Raw genomic sequence first — 27,547 nt, forward strand, 5'->3', positions numbered from 1 at the left:
GACATAGTTTCCTAGAATTACTCTTTCACCATTATAACCGATATAGTTTCCTAGATTTATTCTTTCACCATAGTTTATAATGCAAAATGTCAAAAATTTGTTGGTTTTTACCATTCCTAGGAAACTCCTTATTCTTATTTGAACCCTTTTCTATACATATATATGTCTGTGTGTGTAGTTTTGAGTGGCAAAAAAACATAGCCACCACCATACCAGTCCCACCTTGGGTTCCTAAAAGATGAAAACCAACCTATCAAAATATATGGTCCGGGAAACAAACCTTAATCACGAACCCGAAGGCGATGGCAGGTCAAAAAACGGCGATAGTTGATGGTTCTTCTCGCCAAAGAAATGGTGTGGGCAGGTGAGGCGGTGGATTATTATTGCCCAATGACATTAGGTTGGGATTATCAAAATCTATTATGTCATACAAATATTTGAATAAATTGATTTAAGAGGCTGTAATTATGGGGTCTTCACGGTCTGGTTTGTCCGGTTCTTATGGAATTCTAGGGTGAACCCCTAACTACGGTTTTCAGAAAAACTAAGCTGAACCAGCTGAGTTGGGTGGTTCGGTCAAAACGATTCGGTTTTGACGGTCTGGAATGTTTTTTAAGCACAGAATCGTACCATTAAATTTTCAAAAGTTTGATACAATGGTAGATTTAGAAAAGAAGAAATGCTTTTATCTCAGGGTATTGAAGGTTTTACGGAAAAAGAATAAAAATAATAATAGCACAAATTTTGGTTAAACTAACAACATGCACAAATTATAACTAAAAATACTAATATTTATTCTAACTAAAAGTATTTATACATATTATGACGGTTAGATTCCTATACGTGAAAAAATTGTATTATTTTTATTAAAATTAAATGAATTAAACTATACAACTATTTATTTATTTTATTAATATTCCAGCCGGTCCAGTTTACTTGCCTGGTTAACCGAACCGTGGAACCCGCTTTTATTTAGTAGTAAACAAAGCTGCTTCACTTCTAAACCGGCCAAACAGGCAGATTTTGCTTGGTCCGGACAGTTCGAGCGATTTCAATGGTTTTTGAACACCCTAGGCTACATGCCTAAAATTTGGTGGACTTTTAAACCTATTTGACCCCTTCCCAAATCGCAAAAGATTTTTTATTTGACCCATTTGAGAGAGAACACAACCTAAAAATAAAACCGAGCATAAATCTTCTCTTGTTTCCAAAAAGTACATATAGATATCCACCATCAATCACATTCTGGTCAGTAAAGAAAACATTTCAAAATAGTTATTCTTAAAAAGCTTGAAGCAAGATTTGAACCTTTGGAGAAAATGTAAAAGAAAGATAGACTGGCCGTACACCATATATCACTTTTGGCTTTATTCTCTGTTAATTCGACTATAGGTGTCATTGCCAAAAAAACCTAGGGTGTTGCTCGAGTTTCGGTTCTATATATTTTACATACACTTTCTTATGAGGGTGGGTCTAACCTTGAGAGCAATGATCAACAAGCTATAACTAAAATTTTTTATAACAATAGTACAAGACACCAAATGATAAACATACCTCAATCTGAGAAAGATCAGTAAAAGCATCTGCAGAACTCCTTGCAGTTTCCTTGTGACTTGTAGATGTCATCCGAACAGCAGCAGGGTCATTGGGTGGTGGCGGGATAAGTGACCTTGGCTTCCGAGTGGCAGCAGGTGGAAGCGCAAGGCTTAACAGCTTAACATTCTCAGTTTCAGGTCGACTTTTTGTGGTGGTAAAAGGCGGTGGAGCAAGGCTTAGTGGCTTAATCTTTTCACCGCCACCAGATAATCCAGCAGCCGAAAGCATCCCAGCTCCACTAGCAGGTTTGTTCTTTACAGTAATCCTAATTGTTTCACCTTCCTTGAATTTGTAACAATTGACATTAGCATTTATGACATTAGGATTTTTATGCCACATCAAAACAGTACGTAAACAGGTTAACCGCGCAAGTAATGTGTTGACCGTTTATGAACTGCACACAGTTACCACAAACACTAGCCCGCTTAACTTCGTATCAAGTTGTATGGCGTTAACAGGCCAAGTTATAGATTGCCAGCCCGAGAAGTACTGTAATTTATGCTCTCAAACAGTAGCTGAAGAAGATTGAAGGCAGAAGTACACAAACAAATGAATACTTATATAAAAATAGTAATCATGTACCAATACAATCCATAAAGATCAGATATTTTGATCCAATGTTTCAGATGTAGACTTTAGAATTCCATACAGCGTGTTCCAAATCCATAATATCATTTGTTAGGGTTCTCAGCATTTGGTGTATATCCGAGTTACGAGTATGTGAATGGCTTGCAGCATTAAACGAATGCACCCGGTTCCCGACCTCTATCCAGCTCCAACCCGGTACCTTCTTCACCCCCTTTTGTTTCATTATTCTCTTCAAACCAGCAATTTCATCCCACCACTTATTATGACCATACAAATCACACAAAAGAACATAAGTACAATGCTCATAAGGTTCCAATTCCAATAATAACTTCCCCACACGCGTTGCCAATTCAACATCACCGCACAATCTACAAGCCCCTAACAAAGTTTTCAAAACCATTGCATCAGGTTCAAATGGCATTGTTTCAAGCACATTTTGTGCCTCTTTTAGAATGCCCGCGCGTCCAAGTAGGTCAATCACACACGCATAATGTTCCATTCGAGGTGAAATTCCATATTCAGATTCCATATTTTTCAAAAAAGTGTAACCTTTTTCAACCAAACCGTTGTGGCTGCATGCGGTTAGAACCGCAACAAATGTTATATGATCCATTTTCACGTTTATTCTTTTCATCTCGGAGAAAAGATCGAATGCAACCTGACCTTGACCATGTTGCGCGTATGCAAACATGATGGAGTTCCAAGTAACCGCGTTTTGTTTACATGAAGTTTCAAAGGTTCTTCTAGCATCATCAATGCTCCCACACTTAGAGTACATCACTATTAAACTACTGGTAACAAATTCATTAGATTCATAACCCGATCTTAGTGTCAAACCATGAATCTGTTGACCTAACTGTAAGGCTGCCACGTCAGCACACGATCTAAGTACCGCAGAAAACGCGTAATAATCCATCTCCACATTTCCAGAATTCCCGGATTGCATTATCTGAAAAAGCTTCAACGCATTCTCACTAAACCCATGCTGCGAGAGTGCGGTTAGCAACGAGTTCCAAGAAACACGGTCTTTGAACTCCGTTTTATCAAATATTCTTATCACATTCTCCATATACACATCATTAGATCCGCTATACATAGCCATTAGCGAATTAGAAACCGGAGTCAAATGGTCAAAGCCCCGTTTGACCACCAATGCGTGTAAAGATTGTCCTTGGTTTATAACTTCTTCTTCAAAGCAAGAACTTATCATGCTAGTGTAAGTATAAATATCCGGCTCAAATCCCAAAACTTGCATCTCAGAGAAAAGGTTAACCGCGAGGGCTCGTTTATCATGTTCTAGACAAGCCGCCAGCATGGCATTCCAAGAAACAACATCCCGCTCAGCACTCGCCTCATCAAAGACCCTTTTTGCATCTTTAAACGACCCACATCCCGAGTAAGCACTGATTATGGCATTAATCACAGAGATATCAAATAATACACCATGTTTTACAATCACGCAATGGATTTGCGTTGTTAGCTTATATAAATCAGGGTTGTCTAATAATGTCAATATGGGCGAAAATGTGCCATCGTCAAGGTTTACGCCTTCTCTATGCATAGAATTAAATAATAACAAAGAACTGCAACGGTCACCGGTTTCAACATATCCCGAAATCAAAGCGTTCCACGAAACAGTATTACGATCAGGCATCGAATCAAAACAGTTATGTGAATCCACGACTCGACCACATTTTGCATACATGTCCAAAAGCGCACTCATCGAGTAGACATTCCGTTCGTACCCCGTTTTAACAATGCACGCGTGCACTTGTTGTCCGGCGAACACACACTCATTAGAACCTACACCCTTGAGTATGCTACCAAACGTGTACCCGTCAAACCCGAACCCGCAGTGTTTCATACGCGTTAGGACCGCCCATGTGGTTTGGAGAGTCCCGTGTTTGGCGTATCCTGCGATTAACGAGTTCCATGAGACGGTGTCTCTGTGAGGCATTTCGTCGAACAGGTTGTGGGCAAGTTTTAGTTTTTGGGTGGTTTTGAGGTAGCTTGATTAACTGACAATGGGTTGACTCACAAGCGTTGATGATGGTGCGTGATGGTGTCATTTAGTTTACAGAGATGGACTTTTTGCCACCTGATCATCTGTAATGAATACTCAGACTTGTCAAAATATTCCCACAATGTCTATTTTATAAAAAAGATTCAAAAACATTCATTCAAAGTCATCGGTGGAGAGTGAAGACAAGTTTTTAACCAAATATGTTATATAGACGAGGTTTGTCCGAGCCAATGAGTTTCAAATCCGTCCTTGCCCCTTCCCTTGCTTCTTCGACCCCCGGTCGAGGGATCTCGGCAACATTCACATAAGGATTCTCGTCTTCGTTGTCGCTTAAGTTGAAGTTTCGAGCATCGGAACTTGCCGTTTCTGGATCAACCGAAGACGATGCTTTAGACCTTTTGTTAGGCCTAAAACTTTCAGTGCCGGCGTCCTTAACGGGGGCCCATTTGGGATGAAAGCTCAGGTGATTTTTCCAACAGCTAAAGTAATTGAAGTTCCCCGACTTATGTTGATACTTTACCAACGCCATTTCCATGATTTTCGCGTCAGAGACACAGCTACGCCACGTTCGAGTCATCCGAGAGTGAACCGCATGGTAACCCGTGCATTTGGTGTTTATGTCGGTCCATTTCGACATTACCGAATCTTTTTCCCGGCACGAGTCCCCTCCAAGTTTGTGGAACAACTCTTTAATTTTGTTACAAAATACGTCTGATGCTTAAAAGTTCGCTAAAAAAATAAAAATATTACAAGTTCAATGTTTGTTTTAAGAAATTTAAAAAAAAATTAAAAATCTTTCCACACTCGGGATCTTCTAATATCATGCACCAAGCGCGAGCAACTAGTTCACACTCATCGGACCCCCACGGTACAGTGGTCTTTTTAGTCTGAGGTTCGCCGGCGGGTTTCTTTACGTGTTTTCTCCCACGTTGGCTCGAATCGCCGCGAGTCTCCGGGACGGGTTGTGGCTCCGGGTTGATTTGTGTCTTCGGCGCCGTCTCGTCGTCGGGTTGGGAACCGGAACCGGCCATCATATTTGTGGTTGGTTTTTGGAAACCGGGCACCGTATTTGGGTTAGGGACTCTGGAACTTAGATATTGTATGTACGAGACCATTTGCGGGTTGAACGGATACGGGGTTTGAGGGATAAGGATTGTTGGCATCGGGATTGTAGATGGGTTCGATTGTGGATTATTTGGGTCGGGATTGTTTGCGTTGCCTTGTCGGGCGTATGCGGCAAAACAGAGTGTTTGGTTGTAGGGAAACATATTGGTTGTTGTTCTTGAATGTATATGTGAGTTATGAGAATTAGTAGAAGTGTGTATAAAATTGAAGTTTGAGTTTGTTTCTATAGGAGATTTGTGTTAAAATTTAAAAAATGGATTTTTTTAATCAAACGATAATATTTTAACGGCTATATTTTTTTGAACGCTGTGCCACTCTTGCATCATACACAAAACGCTAACAAAAAAATACCCAAAAACGTGGGGGGGGACTTATGGGCCATAATGCGGCTATACCGCCACCACTACGGATGGTCTAAGTATAATAAATTTTAATAATGAACTATTAAAGAAAAAAAGAATAGCTAACTTTGGTCGTCCAAAACATATTTCGATCAAAGCTTGTCGGCGAAGACGGATTTAGAACACTTTTGATTGGCTCAAACAAAACTCTTTAGTGAAGCCGGATTTGCTTCAAAACTTTTCTTCACCCGAAGGTTGTTAAATGGTTCTTTTGAAAATATTTAAAAAGTAAGAACATTTTCAGACTCTCTCTTTAAAAGAGACATTTTTGAAATTTTCCCAACAATCGGCGTAAAGGGTTATTCAAAATCCTAAGAACAAGATTTCTGCAAGTTCAAATTGGAAGAAATATAACCTATGTTTGAATGCGTGAAATAGAAGTATGAAAGGAGATGCCATCTAGGCCCTCTCCTTTTTTCAGACTCTCAAAATGGCCGTCCCAAAAGAATTGAGATAATAAAGTTGAACTCAAACTAGTCAAAGGTGAATTTTAATCTCAAATTAGTCGTGAAGATGGGTTTTGATATCAAACCAAGCATGAACATGAATTTTGAAAATTTCATCTAATATTTTTATTATTATTATAATTTACTTTTAACTCTGTTTTTCTTTTGTGATTTTTAATATAACTAGTTTTACAAAATTTTAAATATATTGTTAAGACATGGGTAATTTTATCTACGGTCGGCATAAGTTTTACTTAAATCCGAGCCGGGTCAAGTTTAAATTGAAATTTATAAATTTGACCAAACGTATTATTGAAGAATTTATTTAATATAGTAAATGTTTCATATAAACTAGACCTAACTCAATTTTGAGTAAAATTCATGTCGGCCCGTAGATAAAAGTACACATATCAACAGTATATTTGAAATTTTGTAAAACTTTATATTAAAAGTAAAAAAAAACAAATAAAATATGAGTTAAAATAAATTATAATAATAAAATATTATATAAATTCTTCAAAACTCACCTTCACGGCTAGTTTGAGATCAAAACTCACCTTCGCGCCTAGGTTTGAGATCGCAACTCAACTTTACGCCTAGTTTTGATGCCACGTGTCAGATTCTTATTCGTTGTTGAACCTCATTGTATTCTCAAGCAACTTCATCGTCACGCTTAGTTTGGAACGGGTTTTTTTGGGAATTTGACAAAAGAGAGGACTTACATGGATCTCGCTCCTCCCTTTGGTCATTTTGGGAATGTTCGCTTAAAATATTTAAACGACAACTTAGTTTTCTGATTTTTGTTATGGTTGAGAATTGAGATGGTAGGTTTATGGGGAAGATAGTTTGGTATATGAACAATGGTGAATTCAAGAAGACTCGGTGTTGTGTATATGCAAAAACAATGGTGCTTTGTTCCAGGTCACATCTGGGCCTTGAGCTTAGTCTGGTCGTTTTTTTTCCTTTTTTTTAAAAATAATCCGTAATGAAATCTCGTACGTGACCACGAATTAGTTTGACCGCAGCTTGCAATTGACTCTTTGACCATTTTACAGTCAAAAATTTTGAACATGGCCGAAATGCCTCGTTTCGGCTTTAGACCAGCTTCTTGGAATCAGTACCTCTTAACACTCAATTTTATAACTTAGGAGTCAAAACTATTTTCATAATTTATCAATGAATTATCGGGAAAACCCAAACTAATAAAGAGCCGTCTTAACAGTTTTGGTGCATCGAGTGGTTCAAGTTGATCGTCAAAATCTATACCCTTTACAACAAACACATTGGATTAGTGAGTGACTCGGCTGCTATGATGCAGCATTTGAAATACAGTATTCCTTAAAACACCCGGATATTTGAAATGGAATTACGGTCAAATATTACAAGGATCTTAGGCATGAGTGAAATCGCAATTGCACGTATGTATATGAAACAAGAAGATGAATCAAGTGTACAAATCGACATACTTAAGGTACAATTATTAGTAATAATAGACCGTATTTTGTATTTTACCAAACATACCACAAGAAAAGATTACCGAGTATTACAACCTCAAAATGCAGCCCATCCAGCTGCAGTGTTTTTACTTTGAGTTGATCCAGAACCAATTATGGAAGGAAGATTCTTCTGCATTAACAGCAAAGTGTAAGTAGAGAAATCTAAGAAATTATATGTGGCATGTTAGGCAGGTCAAACTTAATACATGCGAGAGCGGATCAAGCTTTAGTGCATCGCTTTTGTCCCCTTTGTATTGTTTTATGTAACTAATGCTTTAATTATGATTGCAAAAACAATATTATTGATAGAAATTAGGCATAATAATCTCAACTTAATGTCATTGGCATCCCAACTGAGAATAGTCCGAAATTTTAAAAAATCTACTCTAATTAGACCTCCATTAAAAAAACTTAATGGCGTTAAGTTTTTTCTGAATTTTATACTGATGTTTTAGGGTTTTTGATTGGAAGGAGGATACGAATCAATTGATGTAAAACTTCACGACATAAACGCCATTAAGTTATTTTAGAGGAACTCCAGTGAGAGTAGATTTTTTAAAATTTCAGACCACCAGCGGGAATACTCTCAGTTGGGATTATTATTGGCGAATGACATTAAGTTGGGATTATCAAAATCTAATATGTCATACAAATATTAGAATAAATTGATTTAAGAGGTTGTAATTATGGGGTGTTCACGGTCTGGTTTGTCCGGTTCTTATGGAATTCTAGGGTGAACCCCTAACTACGGTTTTCAGAAAAACTAAACTGAACCAGCTGAGTTGGGTGGTCCGATATCGCAAAAGATTTTTTTATTTGACCCATTTGAGAGAACACAACCTAAAGATATAATCGAGCATAAATCTTCTCTTGTTTCCAAAAAGTACATATAGATATCCACCATCAATCACATTCTGGACCTTTCTGGTTATAAGATTGACGATGGGCACACAACTGCTGTCATGTGATGTTATCATAGTCACATGGATCGTGGTACGGTCCGGTACGCGGTACGGAAACTGGTACGCGGTTCGTGCATTTCAAAAATTCGGTACGAGAGGGGGTAGGTTCATTCGGAACGCCAATTCGGTACCTTATAGTCGGGTACATCGTATCATATACAAAACACTTTAAGTAGATTTTTTATAATAGTTTTTATGAGTTTTTAACTTAACTAAAATTTAACTTTAAATAAGATTTATTAATGATTTAACATATTAATAACATATATGTAGAAAATGAGGGGTAAACTTTAATAAAAAATCAAACTTTAAGGGCAAAAAGTGCAAAATTTAAATATAAAGTAACAGGCCATAACCCTAAATCTTGATAACCGCCGTCTTGTTCTCAAATCTCCACTCCGGCAGCCTCTAATCTCCCCTCCGGCAGCCTCAGTCCATAAAAAAATATGGCAAATTTTGTCGGATCTTTCATCACCGATAACTTGGTAACTCTTTATGCACATCTGTTTCTCCGATTTGAGTAACAAAAGTGCTCGATTTTCCCCTGTTGCTGCCGGAACACGTTTATTCACGATCCCAAACACCGATTTCGTTAACCGGAAACGTGAATTTGATGAAAATTGTACGATTATTGCAACAATTGGGAACGGTCAATTTCACCGATCCAGATCGCGTTTCCTTAGCGATCAGTACGATTTTGTACCCGTTTCCGGTACGGGCGATCCGGAACGAAGATCGCGGGAGGTATCACGAATCCTGTGACTATGGATGTTATATATGATGCAAGATAGTACTTAGTTTAACAGGTATTGCTAAATGTATGGTTAACAGACATACATTATGCAAACACCAGAGAATTCTATGATGGGTTAAAACTTAAAATCTAAAAGCTTGGGAAAAGTTTTCAAAAGTGGAGCAAAGGGCAACTTCTATTGTATCTATGAGTGTTTCATGCAATCTTTTTAACATGTTAAAGACTAAATCACCAAATGACACGATCAGTGGCGGACATGAAACGTTGTCACGGGTATCGTAATGTTTGGTGGTTGGATATCTATCAACTTGATCACATATTATTTGGTAAGGGTCGGGTTGGTTCAGACTATTTTGGAAACCAAAACCTAGTACTATTTAAATTCAAGATCCTAACCAACTGTTTCATGACTTCAACTATGTAAATAAATTTAGTTTATAGTATTATAACAATTTTTGGACCACTTCTTTAGTTGATTTTATATTTGGCTTTTGTAAAACATGTCATACGTAAGAAATAATTAACTAATTCGAAAATTTAAATGTTTATAGAATCTTTATACTGATAATAACAAGGAAAATTGGATTGTAATAATCCCAACTTAATGCAGTTGGCCGATAATAATCCCAACTTTAAAAATAGCTGTCACTGGTCCCAACTTTCACACTATTTGTTTTCATTGAACTTCCGTTAAAAAAAAATTAACGACGTTAAGTTTTTTCCAAATTTCAGATGATTTTTTAGGGCTTTTGATCGGAATGAGAATGTGAATCGATTGATGTAAAACTTAACTTGAAATGGTGCTTCAAACAGCTTGATTTTTGTTAATTAAAAGTTTAAACACCGGAATTGAAGCATCTTTTAGTCGTTTGGACCACCGTTTGGAGGTAAGTTTTACATTAATCGACTCGTATCCTCATTCCGATCAAAAGCCATAAAATATCAATTTGAAATTCCGAAAAAACTTAACGCCGTTAAGTTTTTTTTAACGGTGGTCCAATGAAAACAAATAGGGTGAAAGTTGGGACCAGTGACAGCTATTTTCAAAGTTGGGATTATTATCGGCCAAATGCATTAAGTTGGGATTGTTAAAATCCAATTTTCCTAATAACAACAATTCGTATTAATCTGGATGAACTATTAAAAAATAAGATTAAAACAAGAATTTGTAACTAAAAGAAAAACTAAGTTTGTTTAAAAATTAGTGAGTTCAAATAAAATAATAAATAGCTAAAATAAGAGATTAGATAATAATTTGAAAGAATTTGAACAATTTAAAATTGGAATTTGAAATACTTAATAAACAACATTTCAAAATAGTTATTCTTAAAAAGCTTGAAGCAAGATTTGAACCTTTGGAGTAAATGTAAAAGAAAGATAGACTAACCCTACACCATATATCACTTTCGGCTTTATTCTCTGTTAATTCGACTATAGGTGTCATTGCCAAAAAACCTAGGGTGTTGCTCGAGTTTCAGTTCTATATATTTTAAATACACTTTCTTATGAGGGTGGGTCTGTCCTTGGAAGCGATGATCAACAAGCTATAACTAAAATTTTAAATAACAATAGTATAAGTCTACAAGACACCAAATGATAAACGTACCTCAATCTGAGAAAGATCAGTAAAAGCATCTGCAGAACTCCTTGCAGTTTCCTTGTGACTTGTAGATGTCATCCGAACAGCAGCAGGGTCATTGGGTGGTGGCGGGATAAGTGACCTTGGCTTCCGAGTGGCAGCAGGTGGAGGCGCAAGGCTTAGCGGCTTAACATTCTCAGTTTCAGGTCGACTTTTTGTGGCGGTAACAGGCGGTGGAGCAAGGCTTAGTGGCTTAATCTTTTCACCGCCACCAGATAATCCAGCAGTCGAAAGCATCCCAGCTCCACTAGCAGGTTTGTTCCTTACAGTAATCCTAATTGTTTCACCTTCCTTGAATTTGTAACAATTGACATTAGCATTTATGATAAGTGACAAAACCAGAAAAGTAACTAATGACATTAAAAAATGATACCATATAATGTTCAAACTGTCTATGTTCACCCATGGTTTCTTTTTAATAACATACGTGATGCGAACGTTTCACGTATGTTATTAAAAAGAATACTAAAAGCTATTAAAAATACCTTCAATCTATGATTGACAGCAGGATGAATATTAATATGACTCTCATCACTTGATTCACCAGCATCCTTCTCGGTCTCTCTCTTCACATACTTCTCATGATCCGACAGCGCCACATTAAAATCAAACGCCTCATTGCGCTCACTAAACCCAAGCCCTATAAAGGCGTGCTTCCCAGTACCATCCTCAATCTTCAGCACGAAATACCTCGAGGAATCGAGCACGGGCTCCACCGCACTCTCCCTCTGCCCGGGGTTAATAAAACAGGCGGCGAACAAATCGCCCGAATTGGGATCTTCCAAGCGGATATCGCAGCGGTCCTTGCAGGAAACGACGCGGAGCCTCCCGGACCAGATCTTGTCGGAGTGGAGCCACTCGCCGCACTTGTACCCGCCACTGGTGGACCGAGGTGGGATCTTGAAGACGGAGACTTCTCGAACGACGAGCAGCGTGTGCTCGAAGGAGTCCTCTTCGTCTAACTCGATCGACATAGCCTAGATTCAATAACTAACTTCAAACATAAATGTTGTAAATTTAATATGGGCATTTCATTTGGGTGTTGAGATCAGATAGATACCTAGGGAGGGTTAATGGAAGGAAAAATGAACTTACCGTAATGAAATGGAAGTGATCCGAAGAGCAAAGTGAATGAAGAATCAAAGAGACTGATTTTGAAGTTGAATCTATAGCAACAACAGCAGCAGAAGCAAGCGTACGACTGAAGGATATGAGATCGAGAAAGGAAACGGTGGTATATTATTATTCCTAGGTTGACGCGGGTAGCTCTTGAAAATACAATATTTAATAAATAATTAGTATACAAGAAACAATAAAACCGTTAAACACTATTAATACAGTCGTTGTACAATAGTCTTTAAAACAATTTTAAAGTAAGAAATAATTATAAATATCAAATTTTTGAAAAAAAAATCGGAAGTAAATATTAAATTAATAAATTTTGAAACATAAATTTTAAAAATGGTAACTATCATTTTACTATTATAAATTTGTTATAAAAAATGAGGTTTAATGTGAGAGTGACAAGTGGCAAAACTTGTAGCTTTTTATTAGACAGTATAGATTATTATTACTATGAGTGGTTTTCGATAGATTTTGGCCTTGGTCTATAAATATGTAACCAATAATATTATTTAGGGAAAATCACTTACTCTACGATTTAATTAAACTTCCTAACTATGGTAAAGATACCGGAGTCAATGATCGCTAAAAGAAGAAAATTTTTGTGGAGGAATGAAAGTAAGATTTTTTTGGATGGTTTGGAATAGTGTGACAACAACGGTTAACAAAATTAGGGGGGTTGAATTTATTGTCACGGATCAAATATTTAAACTCGAATTGCTTGAATGTATTTAAACGCTTGTTGAGGTGTGCACGGTTTGATTATGTTCGGTTAATGGCAATAATCGACACCATAATTGAACGCTTCCGCTACTTCAAAAATAGCCATTTGGTTTCGGTTAATCGGTTATTAGAGGTTAATTCGGCTCCTAAATCCAAAAACTCCGTTTTTAGCAAAATTGGCTTTGCTATTCAGAGAGGGGTTGCTGTGCAGTTTATTGTCCGTTTACCTGCCATTTTATTGTAATTATTTTGAGTTTAATGAGAAAACTTTGGCCAGTTAATTAACCGCAAAACCCAGACTTTTAACACAGCCTAATTTTGTTGACTTTTGTTAAGAATTTTACTAAAATCAAAACCATGAACATTATAAAAAATTAATTTATGCATATTAGTTCCAAAATATACATAAATGATTACTCGTGTACTCAGTTTAAGTTTTAACAAGTGAAGAGCTAACTATCAAAAGCATTGTATAAGAGAATAAATGCAATTCAAAGTTACCGGCATTCGAAACAAATTAATATATGTTAATAATGTAATGAATATCCAAGATTAAGAATACTATGGTAAAAGAAAATTGGATAAATATAATTTTGAAGTATTCGAACATCGTATCATTAGAAGAATGATGATTGTTACGAATTAAAGTATTGGTTAATATGACATTTCGATCTTCAGATCCCTAGGGTTTAAAGCTCAATATGTAACAAATTCTCGTTAATGGAAAAATCAACTTACTGTGATGAAATGCAATTGATCTGAAGAAGAAAGTGAAGAATGAGAGGGATTAATTTTGAAATTGAATCTAAAACAATAGCAGCACAACAATATCTTGACAGCAAAGATTTCAACCCCTTTCTTCTAACTCTTGAAATTCAAATAGGTCTTGGGTAGAATGATGTTGAAATCTTGAGATCTTTGTTAAACTGGGTTAGTTATGTTTCGCTAATGATAAGATTATGTTGAATTCTTGTAAAATCTCACTAATGATGGAGACGTAAAAATGCATGTTTGGGTTAGAATCTAGTGTCCAAATTGATTATATTAATTTATGAATATATTAAGAACTATGCGAACAAGTAGAGCTTCTTTGTATACTATAATTGTTGGTGAAGAAACACGGGTTCGACCTGGGGTTAAACGAGTCTCTTCTTAGGGTTTGTCGTCGTGGCCATAATCCTTCCTGGGAGATATCTGTGTATGGTCTGTAGCTGAAATGACAAGAAACAAACTATGGTGTGGATTAGAAGGGAAAGATGCTCTAAACTTAGCAAAGCATCATCGTCGCCTTCATCGAGGTCTCTCCATGCATAACTGTAAGCATCTAGAGAATGTAATGTATGGGGATATTGAGAGTACTTTGTATCGTGGTGTGGAGCTCTTATTTATAGTCGCGGTCGTCTAATGTCGATGATCCGCCATTCATCCATGTGTTAGAGTCCGGTTGGGCGAACACTACCATTGCAGCCACAATGGAGATCGTGAGTGCCCATTTGCAACGGTCGCTATCTATCGTACCTTTTGTCTCATGCACGGATGTCAGTGCACCGTTTGGGTCATCTCGAGTCTTTGTAACTTATGTAATTTATATTATATTAATGTAAGGGAATTTTGGTAATTACCAGACCCATTCGTTAAGTTTATCAGCTCATTCGTTAAGTGTGTTTAACAAAAGCTGCTATACGTGTTTATTAGTGTCCATTCGTTAAGGATGTTTAATGAATGGACCTTATCGTTATTATTTAGTCTTCATTCGTCATTGAATGTTGACGAATGAGGTATAACGAATGAGTCATTTGTTATACTCATTAAGTTATGTATTGTATGAAGACGAATGAGGTCGTTTGTTACGGGCTGTATAACGAATGACATTCATCTTCTATATATAGGCTGTTAGCCTTCATAATTTAAGTTAAGTGTTCTAATATCCTCTTTGCAAGCCATTACTTTGCCAATATATTCTCTCAAACCTTTGTTCTAATATATCTATCACCTACACATATCAAATAACTAGATCCTATATATCAATATCGATATGAATTGATTAAGGTAATAAGCTCAATCACAAGCTCTCTCAAGTGGTATGAGAGCGTGGTGTTAGATTGTGTTCGTGAGCTAAGGTATTTCAATGGTAACTGATTGAGAATTCACTAGTTAATTGGAATCTGAAATTGTTTTATCGAAATTTGGTTCAATTGACATGATGAGATGTTTAATTGTTACTGAGTTGATCAATAAATGATTCATTATCATATTTGTATGTTTCGTTGTGAATTAATTGTGTTATTGTTTGAGATTGGAATGGAATTGGATTGGACTTGTTTTCGATTAAAACAGAGGTTTCTGTTTCCGTGAATTTTGGTTCTCGAACTTGGTTTGGATTGGAATTAATGGTTTGGATGTGTTTGGGAATGTTCGCGTGAATGATACGAGTGATTTGAGCTATAGATTGTCAAGTTTGGTTATGATTCGGACGAGTAATTCAATTTTGAATGTTCGTCTGGATTAGTATTTGTATCTAAGTTTGAAGATCTGGAAATTTTATTTTGAAGATTTGAAGATTCATAAGAACCATTTGTTACGATATAACAGATCATTTGTTATACTATAGATAGTCATTCGCTATCAAGTTATAACCGTATTTCGACACGTGTCAAGTTTGTTACAACTGAATAACCGCCCATTCGTCACTTTAGTTTATTCATGATCAGCCATTCGCTACAGAAACACATTCGTGCTCATACATCGTCATCAAGTTTCTGATTCATGAATCTTCATTCGTTACGAAAGCACATTTGTGACAAGATCATTCGCTACAGAAACATTATCCCATACCCTATTCATCATGCCATACGCTTGATCATTCGTGTGTTGATTCGTCATCATTGAATCTTCATTCGTGATAGTCATTCGTTATAGTCATTCGTAGAGACTGTGGTGTCAGTCATCACTTGATAAGGGATACCCATTCGTTACCTGATTCGTTACATCATTCGTGACCATAATCTTCAAACGCACTGGCATCTCAAAATATGTTGATGCAACAGATGATTTACCTAGACGCAGAAATCGGGTCACATTCTAAATGTCCCCGATTGATGAAGTTTAGCAATTTTGCAAAATGGGAACCAAGATTCCGAGCAAATCTAGGGTCCGTACACCTTGATTGTTCGAGATGTCTTGATGATGTGTATATTGCACCTATGCTTGGTGATGTAACGACTGGTTTTGAAGCAAAAGCTTTTTCTGCATACACTCAAGAAGAAAAGAAGGCTTTGGAAATTGAAATAAAGGCTTATTCCACTTTAACTATGGCATTACCTGATAACATTTTTCATCAAAGTGGGAAGTATAAAGATATGCGCATCTTTGTTTCAACACATTAAGATGAGAAGTATGGGAAATACCGAAGAAAGCAAGAAAGTTATGCTGAAGTTTTAATTCAGAAACTTTAATTTATTAAAGGGTGAGACTGTCGAGGAAATGCTGACTAGGTTTAATCATCTCATTGCTGAGATGAATAAACTGAAAATGGAACCATATGAATAAGATAAAATTGATTCTGTTAAGAATGCTTTACCAAGTTCTTATTCAACTACCATGATGGTGTTGAAAGAAAACAGTTTCTTCAAGAATGAATATCTCACTGCTATGGAGTTTATGCAGAAAATGGAAAACAGGGAATATGACCTGAAGTGTCAAAAGTCTTCAAAAGAGACTCAAGATCCAACTTTGTATAGATGTTCTTTACCTTTGAGCAGCACTACAGCTCCAATTAATGCGATCCTCACTCAATCATCTCAAGATGTGCCATCTTCATTTACTGAACCAATGCCAAATGTGTGTTTCATGGCTCCGGCCACCGCTAAGATCTGTCATCGTCAAGCTCCTCCACCGTATTTGCAAGCTCCAGCCACGTCAACCACATATCTTCAGCACCACACAAACCACCGTCAAGCTACGCCATTGTACGCCGTGTTTGCAAGTTCCGACATTTGTTCTATATCTTGTAAATTTAGGAGAGATTATGTTTGTAGAAATCATGTAATGTTAGACTAATTTTAATGAGAAATTAATCTTGTTTTGTTTGATTTTAGACTTTGTTTTGATTAATTTCACTGTCAAGTTCACTTTTTTTAGTATAAAATCTGGAAATAGTCTATGGCAAACTTTCCGGCAAAGCATTAGCGGCGACAACTGGTATTAGCGGCGACAAAAAGCAGTATCAGCGGGGAGGAACTAGTGACGACAGGTCACCGCATTTCTTTTAGCGGCGACTTTAAGGGTCTTTAGCGGCGACTAAAACTCAAATTTCTTGTAGTGTAAGCTTCTTTTATCATTTGGACATATTCTGTTTTGATTCTTTAGCCTGTCTTCACTGATATCTTCCTTTCCCTGCTGAAGCTTCAGCCTGCTTTGTTTTATTTGTCATGCCATGTTGAGCCTCTTGAGACAAATGTGTCTTTGGCCCTTTCCCAGGTCAGGTGCACAGTAGCCCTAAGGTGCTGTTTGTTTTTTCTGATGTAAAACATCTGCATTCTGCAGACCATATCTGCAGGCATCTATAACAGAAGAGGTGGACCAAACATCTGCAGTCTGTAAAAGAAGACTGTTTGTTTTTTTAACGTCTGCAGACTGCTAAAATAAACTGAAATTTAAATAAACTGAAACTTAAATAAAAAAGGTCTTCAACGTCAAATTTAAATAATAGTCAACAACACTGAAATAATATTTATAATACCACAAACATTTTTTAAATCATTTATTTCATACTTTGCATTAATTACTCAGCAATTTCATCTCGTAACTGAGCCATATATTCTCGATCTGATGCGGTGCCAAGTGCTTCAACCTCGTCTTCATCAGCATCAATGTGCCCACGACTATTTCCAAGCAACGCATCGGGTTGATCGTATTGTGTAAACAACTCATCGTCCAAACCCAGTTTCCTAATAAAATTATGTAGCGCGAAACATGTAACGGCAGGGCCGGCTCAACGTCCTCGGAGGTCTAAAACTAACAAAAATGTTGAGGCCTTTTTATTTTCTTTTCTTTGTGCGTATAGCGCTAGAGAGTATACAAGAATTACAAAATATGGATGATATGCCGTGATAATGGATATGAAACAATCATCCTTAGCTTGTGGCTCATCGTTGAGTTACTAATTCTAAAAGAGCTCTACTTTCAAAATCTCAAAATACATATTTTATTTAATATGGAGGCCTAAAGCCGTTGCCTCATTTAGCTTACCCACGAGACGGCCCTGTTTATCGGTAACATTCCTTTGTGTTTCCAATGGAAATGGTGCCATTCTCTTCAATATAGGGAATCTTGCTTTCAAGACCCCAAAAGCACGCTCAATAACGTTTCGAAGTTTTGCATGTGCATGATTAATTTTTTCTTTATTGGTTAATGCGCGTCTCCAACAAAAATCTCCAAGCCAATACCTCACATTACGATATGGAGCCAAAAATCCTCGTATGTGTGCATACGCGGCATCACAAAGATAGTATTTCTCTGTAAATATTTACAATTAATTACAATATTAAACTAACATAGGAATAATTAACAAACAATAAACATACCTGATGGTGGAAATGGGAATGACGCATGTGGATCTGATAATGCCTCTGATAATATTCTAGAATCATGTGCTACCCCTTCCCATCCGGCTACAAGAAAAGTGAAAATCATGTTAAAATCACAAATTGCTAATACATTTTGGTAACAATCACCCTTTCCCTTTCCTCTATATAAATCTTGTTGCCTAGTAGGAACAACAACATGTATCAAGGTCCCATCTAGTGCACCAACCGCTCATTTAAAAATCTTTCGTAGCCTCTTCTTATGTTCCGGAATGTTTGGATTCGGATTGAAAGAAGTTGGTACTATCATATCTTTGGCGAAAAACATCATTTTATCCAACACTTCATAAAAAATTTATGAATTGTTTGCTTTGAGTGTTGAAATCTACGCTTGATAACCACGTAACGTTGATTATGGCTGATTATCATAAAAAACATAGCCATATTCTCCTTAACCGAAACATGTTTACTATCCTTTAACGAATAATTTGTTCTAATATGTGCACATAGTCGGACAAATGATTCACGGGACATGCGTAGCAATTCAATGCATTGTTTGGAATTTCCTTGCAATAACTCTAACGTGTATTTATGTCCCGTCATTTCCAAATCATTGTCTCGCTTTCGTTTCAAACCATTCTTCCAAAAACAACGGACATACAAGTACATAACAACCATTAGAAGTATTGTCTCATCATTATTCATTATGAACCTGTTAATAAAACATAAACAACCTTGTTACATAGCCATAAAAAACAACCATTATCATAAAACATAAATAACCATGTCACATAGCCATAAAAAAGCATATCAAAAAAACCAAAAAGCATACAATGTTTTCAACATAACTAAAAAAATAATGTTTTAAACAAAACAAAAAAAAACATGCACCAAAAGCAAATAATGTTTTCAACAAAACCCATGTTCTTCACTACTTCATAAGTCCTAAATTTTTAGCTGTCATCTTGATCCACCCTTTTAACACATTGGGAATATTTGGCTAGGGTCGTGCAACGGTTTATAACCGCGAGAACCGAACCGGAACCGAAAATGACTAAAAATTAGAACCGGAACCTTTTATAATAAGCCGGTTCGGTTCCAGGTTCGGTAAAGTCGGTTCTCGCTAATCAGTTCTGGCCAGAACCGTTTTCGTTGTATATTTTTCAAATACGTTATGCAAACTTTGCAAATTACAAAACAATTTTATGTAATTGTATGTCTTCTTTCACAGTAAAATTAATTTAGATTACGATATGAACATCCGTTATATTTTTTTATTAAAACATAATTGTTGAAGATAAATAAATCATTAGCAATGATAGATTAAAGGAATATCATATCATTTTATATTAAATTACCTTGAGGCTTAAATCAAAGTTAATCATGGTTGCTAGGTCTTGCACGCAAAAAAGAAGATTTGAATTAAATAATGATTAAATGGATGCGGATTAATAAGTTACTCTATAAAAATGGGTATTGGTAAATTTAGTTAAAACATTTTTAATATTCCGGTTCTTCGGTTCCAAGTCTAGAACCGTCAGTTTTACCCGGAACCGAACCGAGAACCGTAATGTAACACAGGTTAGCGGTTCTGAGGCACCGGTTCGGTTCCAGTTCCGCGGTTCTGACGGTTCCGAACCGTTTTTTGCTCACCCCTATATTTGGCAATGCCATCCACGCCTCTCTCATGTCTGAGGACACTCTAAAAATATGAAAAGCAACTAAATATAGAAGGTCTCTCGGATCTAACCCAACCAAATTTAACTTCTCAGAACATTCAACAACTGTTGTAACTGTTGGGCGTTTTTTTGAAGGTTTTTCTATAGTAAAATGTCGCAAAGCATTTTGCATTTCAAGTGCTAAATCCTCAAGAGTGACAGATGATGATGATTTCAAGGTTTTAGCCCTTTTGGGAGTAGGCTCGGGAGTATGCTAGGTAGTATGATTAGTGCCGGCATCATCTTTTGTGTCGTGAAAAATGTTGTCCATAATCATAAATGGTTGGACCGGTTGGAGCCAAATGACAAGAGGATGATCCAACCACTAATGGTTGGGTTGAGGTCCACTTGTGATTCCTAGTGGCAGTATTACTATCAAACAGTTGTGCACAAAGTTCCGTAAATGCTAATGGAGTTGTTTTTAATGATGCAGCTTCCGGATGCCCATAAAAAATAATGGTAGATATTAAAAAATAAACTAGGGGTGGACCTTAAGGTAGAGGTAGATGTTAAAAAATATAAATATATGAACATACTTTCTTAAAATCTTCCCATTACTCGTTCGTTAAGGTAAAGGTATTTGTTTGAGAATTGTATATGTTGCCGGTTTTGTTTTTCAAATACATCCATCCTACGTATTTGGCTTTAAGAATATCATAAGCGTTTTTCACTTGTTTTTGAGTCAAATTCAACCCAAACTTTTCCTTAAGAACACTTCTTAACTTAACCCATGAGTTTTTATGCAAACTCAACCCTTTTATTACCCACGGTGTTTATCTCTTCAATGCGAAATTCTAATAAACATTTTAGATGCTCAATCGACCATTGTTGTTTCTCTCCCATTTTAATGATAAACTAACAAGAAACAACAATTCTATTAAAACAACAATTCATCGAATCTAAACTTTCTACAAACATTAGTCAACAACAAACTCATAAAAATATTCAACAAACCTAAACTTTCTAAAAACTAATAACAATATAACAAAACTAACAAAAACCTTCAACAATTAACAAAAAACTACAAACTTTATTCAACAACAGACTAATAACATTATTCAACAAACCTAAACTTTCTACAAACTAATAACAATCTAACAAAACTAACAAAAACTTTTAACAATTAACAAAAAACTACAAACTTTATTCAACAACAAACTCATAAAATATTCAACAAACCTAAACTTTCTACAAACTAATAACAATCTAACAAAATTAACAAAAACCTTTAAAAATTAACAAAAAACTACAAACTTTATTCAACAACAAATTCATAACAATATTCAACAAACCTAAACTTCTAAAAACTAATAACAATCTAACAAAATTAACAAAAACCTTTAACAATTAATAAAAAACTACAAACTTTATTCAACAACAAACTAATAACAATATTCAACATACCTAAACTTTCTACAAACTAATAACAATCTAACAAAATTAACAAACTCCTTTAACAATTAACAAAAATTAAAACTTTAACAATCTAACAAAATTAACAAAAAAAACTAACAAAATCTAACAATCTAAAACTTTAACAATCTAACAAAATCACTTATGAAAGAGAGAGAGAATCAAACCTGGACACACAGAGAGAGAGAGAGAAAGAGAGAGAGAGAGAGAGAGGCCGGCGGTGGAGGAGTGGAGGTGGCGACGGTGGAGGAGTGGAGGAGTGGGGGAGGCGGTGGAGGAGAGGAGGCGGCGGCGGTGGAGTGGAGGCCGTTGGTGGCGGTAGAGGAGTGGAGGAGGAGAAGTTAGGGTTGAAGAGGAAAAGTTAGGGTTGAAGTATCTGATGAAGGAAAAAAAGAAGAGGAGGAGAAGAAGTGAGAAGTGATATGGACAAGACTTCTAGAAGAAGAGGACACGCAAACGTTTTTAAAATGAATTGTCTTATAAAAACAAACACACTACAGATCATAATGTTTGCGCGTGGTCTGCGCGGCGCAGATAAAATAGGTGGGGAAGTGCTTTTAATAAAAAACAAACACCCCTAAGATTCTCTCCTATGCTTGGGTGACCCTTATCTTTATTATTGGGCCTCGTTCCTTGGGCCACCATCAACTTTCTTTACTTAATAGGCCGTGGGCCACCTCGAGGCGCCTGAATCTGAAGTAGGCTCTTCAAAGAGAAAGCAATTCAAAAGCTTCCTAAGGAAGCTTTAAATAACCAGCAGTGTGGACCAACTCTACATCAAACACAATAGCAAATTCAATTTGGTGGTTACATGTTTTTAAAGTGAACCAGAGGAGGACACGCAGCAACATGTTTTCATTTATTATAGACAGAATTACAGAAATTGTCCTTTATATTTACACCAGATTTCAGTGGCTGTCCTTTATCTTTAAAAAACGCAATTTGTCCTTTACGTTTCCAAATGTTACACCGTTTGTCCTTTGGCCCTAACCAAGTTAGTTTTTCTCGTTAACTCAGGTCACATGCCTTGCACATGATGGCAACTTAGTAATTTTACCATCTAACTAAAATACTTAAATAAATAAAAAACTAATTAAAAAACTTAACATATATAATATAATTAAAAAAACAAAATATGGAAATCTCTCTCTCTCTCTCTCTCTCACACACACACACACACACTTATTCAAGTTTCATCTACCAGAACCACCACCATTACCACACACCCCCACACCACCACTGCCGCTGGCAAGGTGGTCGGCCACCACCGCCCATTCCAAATCCTAACCCTAGCTGTTGTTTCACAACCTCCATCATCAGCAACCATCCAAAACCCTAACCCAACCAATCTTACATATACATATAAAATCATGTTTATGATAAAATTAAACACCAGTCGATCCCCAATTCAAATTTTATTAGACGGGTCTTCTAAAATTGATGCTTAGAACATGTAATTATCATTAAATCGACCGTTAATTTGAAGTTGTTGTCTACTGTTAGGTAAATGGTGGTAGTTTGTTAATCGGAGAGAGTTCCATTTCGATGGATCTGGTGGGTAAATTGGTAAGGGTTTTCATTCTGTTACGATGGCAAAGAAGGCGATGTTGAAGGAGGAGATCTCTTGGTTAAGGCTTGAATGTTGATGGTGGTTGTCGCGGCGGCCATAGGGTTTAAATTTGGATCTGCATAAATCGATTCAGGCTGTGAGGAATTATGTGACGGTGGTGGTTGAGGTGACGGTGTGGCAGTAAACAACGATGAAGGTTTCGTTGTGGCGATGGTGGCCGGTGGTAAGGGGAGTGAGTATGATTAAGTTTGTGTGTATGTATATAAAAAAATAATAATGTGTTTTTATATTTATTAAATGTTTTTTTAATAAATCACTAAAATTACTAATTTGCCCTCATGTGCAAGGCATGTGACCTGAGTTAACGAGAAAAACTAACTGGGTTAGGGTCAAAGGACAAACGATGTAACATTTGGAAACGTAAAGGACAAATTGCGTTAATTTTAAAGATAAGGGACAACCACTGAAATCTGGTGTAAACACAAAGGACAATTTCTGGTCTTTATTATATAAAAATATTCTCACATATGCTGATAACTTTATACGATCTGCGTCTTAGAAAATGAGACTTTTCTAATTGATGTGACGTGCTAAATTCGTTTATAACTACTTCTGTTAATTACTTTTCTAGAATGACAATAGATTTGGGTGCCATCATATCGTGGCTTTCAATAATTTATCAATTTGGTTTCTTAGAACAATAATAATTATGGATACATCTAATATATATCTACTATTATTTTATAGTTAACAATGAGATCCGAACACCAAACTTATAGAGATAGCACCTTACAATACACTAATTATACATCAGTAATGTAATTAATCTTTGATAATTCTTTTATTCAATATGAAATCTTTATTAACGAACAATATTACACGAACCCTAGGGGTAATATCAAATATCATAAAATTTGTTTTTTTATGAAATAAACCAATGCACATTAAGTATAAGTCAAACGACTATATTTATGATTTAAAACAGTTCTATAAAATCGAAAATATTACAAATCATGCATGTATTAATATACTGCACATCCATTTTTATTAACCGTTAACCACGATCAACTTGTCTCGACAGTCCCTTCTAGCACTGAGGAAAGTCCGCGGGTGGTGGCGGCAACGTTGAGTCCGGTGTGCCTCCATTCTCTACTAAGAAAGCGGTGCCCAAACCCCATGGCAAATGTACTTCCAAATGACAATGAATAAACCACACACCTGACAATATTCATTTTTATAAATAAAGTTGATAAAATACCTCTTTTTTCCTCTTCTACGAATGCATATTTCAAAAGTGGTTTCTAGACTTTTTCTCTCACCAAATTCTCTCACCAAACTAACTATTGACAAGACTACGCGTATTCATTTAGTCTATCATGAATGTATAAGATTTCTCTAAACTTTTTATAGATATACGACCACAATTATAAAACCTTTATTTTATATTAAAGTCCAACAATTTTTTTATTAAGTTTTAATAAGTATAAGTTTGTTAATATTTTTAAATTTACGTTATAAAAATAAATTTTCTGTATAAGTTTATTAAAACTCAGTAATATAAATATTATAAAAACTAAGTTTTCTTAAATTGAATATTTTAAATATTAAAAAAAAGTTATGGGTTTTAGAAAAAAAATATAAGTTAAATTTAAATTATTTTTTGTTTTCTAAAAGTATTAATAAAGATTAGAATCAAGTAACTATTATTATTATTATTATTATTATTATTTCTGGCGTAAGATTATATATATCTGGCATTACATGTTGTAAGATTTTCATATTCAAGGGTGTATGATTTACCAGGATTATTTGCTCGGAATCTGATAACTGCCCAGCCGCCGACGGGGACACCAAGCGTGTTTCTTTCTTGCGGGTTAACCAAATTGAACTTGCTGGTGTCATTTGTCGGATCATAGTTCCCGAAGCCTTGAGCCAACACGTAGAAATTGAAACCATGCAAATGCATGGGGTGGTTTTCAATACCAATCAACGCCGTGTTCTGGAACACTATCTGAACCGTGGAGTTGAACCTCAACCTTTTCAGACTTGTTGATTTTGGTGTCATTATAAGATTCAGATCGAAACTGTTGTTCGCGTTGGTGTAATCAAACACCGACGGCGGTTGATCTGGGAAATCGGTTGTGTAAACCCCGCTAACGTTTCTGTATAGCGCTTCCAAAAGAGAGATACTTGTAGGCAGGACGAACGATCGATTGTTCATGCTTGCGGACATTCGTTGCGAGAATATCCCTCCACATGTTTGGTTGGAACCGCAAGCGGATAACCCCAGCCCTATGGTTATAAACATATTTTCGTCAACCGTCTGTGGAACCGGTGACCAAAATGGGCTTGTGACTAGCCCGGTCAGGTTGCTAGAAAACGTGAAGGCGGTTGGTGTGTCGTTGAAGGCGGGTAGATTGGGAAGTATTGGTGTTGTTTGCGTCGCGTTTGGGTATGCAAGGATCGCGGTGGTGGTGTTTTGATTGAACTGAACCGCTGCTGCGCTTGCGTATGGATGAGCCGCCATGTAATATAACCCTGATACTTGGTTTGCGGTTACTAGGACGTCCGTGGTCTGACCGGGGCCCACGACAACTACGTCTGTCGGGAATGGGTTCGTGTAGGCTGCGTCCACGGCGACCACAGTAAGGTTGTGGTTGGCTATCTTGAAGAAGAACTGAGTATTGAGAGCAGCGTTGATTATTCGCAACAATAAAGTTTGTCCTGGCACCACGTCTAACCTGTATGTGTCTGGGTTCAAAAAAGAACACAAATTAATTATTAGTTAGTTGTTTACTACGGCATCAGAGTCATAAATCATAAATCAACAATAATTGCATTCCAATTATTAATTAAACTTTCAAAGCAGTTTTTGGTCCACTTACTGGTTGAAACACACGAGTTAAACAGATCACCAGGCCACCCGTTAATGGTATACGCATCGGAGTTAGCAGGCACGCTTCCATTAGCTAGCGCAGCGCTCTCAACATCGTTAGGGTCAGCATTCCACCATTCCCCTGAAGTTAATTTCATCATATATATATGATGTTTACAATATTAGAAAAAACGTTCATTTCAGAATCAATAACATGCATACAAGAATGAGAAACTAGAGAAACAAAGTGTACCTAACATAATTGTATCTTCAACATCGGGTTGAGCAAACGGGTAGTTTTGGCCATCTCGGGGGCGGATGATAAGAGAGCCATACACAGTCGCTCTAAGCCATTGCGAGTGTGCGTGCCACCAAAGCGTGCCCACTTGTCCCGTGAGATTGAACCGGTATGTATAGTTACCTCCGGGCCTGATTGGACACTGAGTCACAAATTCAGGACCATCCGCCCATTGAGTTAACCTCTGGAAAACCCCATGCCTGCATATGGTTAATTAATAATAAAATGATGCGTCAAAATCAGTTACTTTTAAGTTTTTAACTAATATTAATTACTTTGAATGATACCATCATATACATGTTTCCATAAAAGGAAACAATAATAATAATAATAATAATAATAATAATAATAATAATAATAATAATAATAATAATAATAATAATACCAGTGAATGGTAAGGTTGTATGGAGATTCATTAAAAACATGAACAATAACTGTGTCACCCTCCTTAACCGTTAAAGCCGGCCCCGGAAGGCTTCCATTGACGGCCGTGACGACTTGATTCTGACATAGCCGATTAGCAGTTAGATTGCCCACCTGTGAAGAATAACATTTTACATTAGCTAAAATGAATAATGAGCTACAAGATATATTAGAAGAAAAGATATGGTTACACGAAATGATGTCTCAACGGTATCAGCAAACGTTATCGAACAAGACAGTGAAAAATATGCTAGCACGAGTCCTGCCACGAAAAACGAGCTTCGTATCATTGTAGAACAACAATAAAACAATTCTAGCTATATGTGATCAGGTGTCAATATATATGTATATAGAGTGGGAAAACTTGTTGAAGAATATTAAGTTGCGTCTGGTAGAAAAACATTTCCATATACATATATATAGTGATTGCTTGAATAAAATGTGAGTTGAATTTTAAGAGGTTTGAATTAGTTAAATGTTGCTGTAGTTGAAAATTTCAACCTCAAAACATCTGCTGTTGACCTTTATGCTTCTAGTTGTAGGCGTTTGTTAATTCTTAAAACAAAATGAATCAACAAGCGTTGGTTAATTTATGGTTTTATAAAACATAAAGGCAATTATATGGTTTTATAAACATAATGGCAATTAACCAAGTGGCCGTCCAGAGTACGTACTAATGTTTTTAAACACTCACTGTGCATGTTTAACCCATGACATTCTGTACAATTAATGATAATACTTATTAAACTAGTAAATATTATAGTCATAAAACCTAGTTGGTTACTATTTA

At 36.3% G+C, this 27,547-nt stretch overlaps 2 protein-coding genes and 1 pseudogene across 5 annotated transcripts; all 3 read right to left on the reverse strand.

Moving 5' to 3' along the window:
* Nucleotides 1-1,304: 1,304 nt before the first annotated feature.
* On the reverse strand, nucleotides 1,305-14,444 carry LOC143608682 (uncharacterized protein At1g03900-like). Of its 4 annotated transcripts, none has more exons than XM_077083651.1 (4): nucleotides 13,614-14,444; nucleotides 11,516-12,007; nucleotides 10,998-11,321; nucleotides 7,514-7,805 (listed from the first exon to the last, which is right to left on the reverse strand). In XM_077083651.1, exons 2-4 carry the CDS (start codon nucleotides 12,002-12,004, stop codon nucleotides 7,731-7,733), a joined length of 888 nt encoding a protein of 295 aa, XP_076939766.1. In that variant the 5' UTR covers nucleotides 12,005-12,007; nucleotides 13,614-14,444; the 3' UTR covers nucleotides 7,514-7,730. The 4 variants fall into 4 exon arrangements, with proteins under 4 accessions (XP_076939767.1, XP_076939766.1, XP_076939764.1 ...); XM_077083649.1 differs by lacking the exon at nucleotides 13,614-14,444 and adding an exon at nucleotides 12,126-12,269; XM_077083650.1 differs by lacking the exon at nucleotides 13,614-14,444 and adding an exon at nucleotides 12,126-12,258 and having other exon boundaries at nucleotides 11,516-12,020.
* On the reverse strand, nucleotides 1,939-4,844 carry LOC143608680 (putative pentatricopeptide repeat-containing protein At3g25970 pseudogene; annotated as a pseudogene).
* Nucleotides 14,445-23,771: 9,327 nt separating the features above from the next.
* On the reverse strand, nucleotides 23,772-27,277 carry LOC143608681 (laccase-7-like). Its single transcript, XM_077083648.1, has 6 exons — nucleotides 26,949-27,277; nucleotides 26,720-26,871; nucleotides 26,290-26,534; nucleotides 26,047-26,178; nucleotides 24,962-25,912; nucleotides 23,772-24,379 (listed from the first exon to the last, which is right to left on the reverse strand). The coding sequence occupies exons 1-6, from the start codon at nucleotides 27,045-27,047 to the stop codon at nucleotides 24,249-24,251; spliced, it is 1,710 nt and encodes a 569-aa protein (XP_076939763.1). The 5' UTR covers nucleotides 27,048-27,277; the 3' UTR covers nucleotides 23,772-24,248.
* Nucleotides 27,278-27,547: the final 270 nt, after the last annotated feature.

This window comes from Bidens hawaiensis, unplaced genomic scaffold, assembly GCF_021521415.1.
Source record: "Bidens hawaiensis isolate Kalapana, Puna unplaced genomic scaffold, B.hawaiensis_p1.1 tig00419403_1, whole genome shotgun sequence".
NCBI classification, from domain to species: Eukaryota; Viridiplantae; Streptophyta; class Magnoliopsida; order Asterales; family Asteraceae; genus Bidens; species Bidens hawaiensis.

What these genes read in the sequence shown, in the direction of transcription:
- LOC143608681 (XM_077083648.1), bottom strand. Translation starts at nt 27,047, where the DNA reads ATGATACGAAGCTCGTTTTTCGTGGCAGGACTCGTGCTAGCATATTTT. An exon ending in TAACTCGTGTGTTTCAACCA is followed by an intron (nt 25,913 to 26,046) that starts GTAAGTGGACCA and finishes TTTTGAACCCAG; the next exon opens with ACACATACAGGTTAGACGTG. An exon ending in ATTCCGAGCAAATAATCCTG is followed by an intron (nt 24,380 to 24,961) that starts GTAAATCATACA and finishes GAATATTGTCAG; the next exon opens with GTGTGTGGTTTATTCATTGT.
- LOC143608682 (XM_077083651.1), bottom strand. Translation starts at nt 12,004, where the DNA reads ATGTCGATCGAGTTAGACGAAGAGGACTCCTTCGAGCACACGCTGCTC. An exon ending in CTGTCAATCATAGATTGAAG is followed by an intron (nt 11,322 to 11,515) that starts GTATTTTTAATA and finishes TACAAATTCAAG; the next exon opens with GAAGGTGAAACAATTAGGAT. An exon ending in CTGATCTTTCTCAGATTGAG is followed by an intron (nt 7,806 to 10,997) that starts GTACGTTTATCA and finishes CTGTTAATGCAG; the next exon opens with AAGAATCTTCCTTCCATAAT.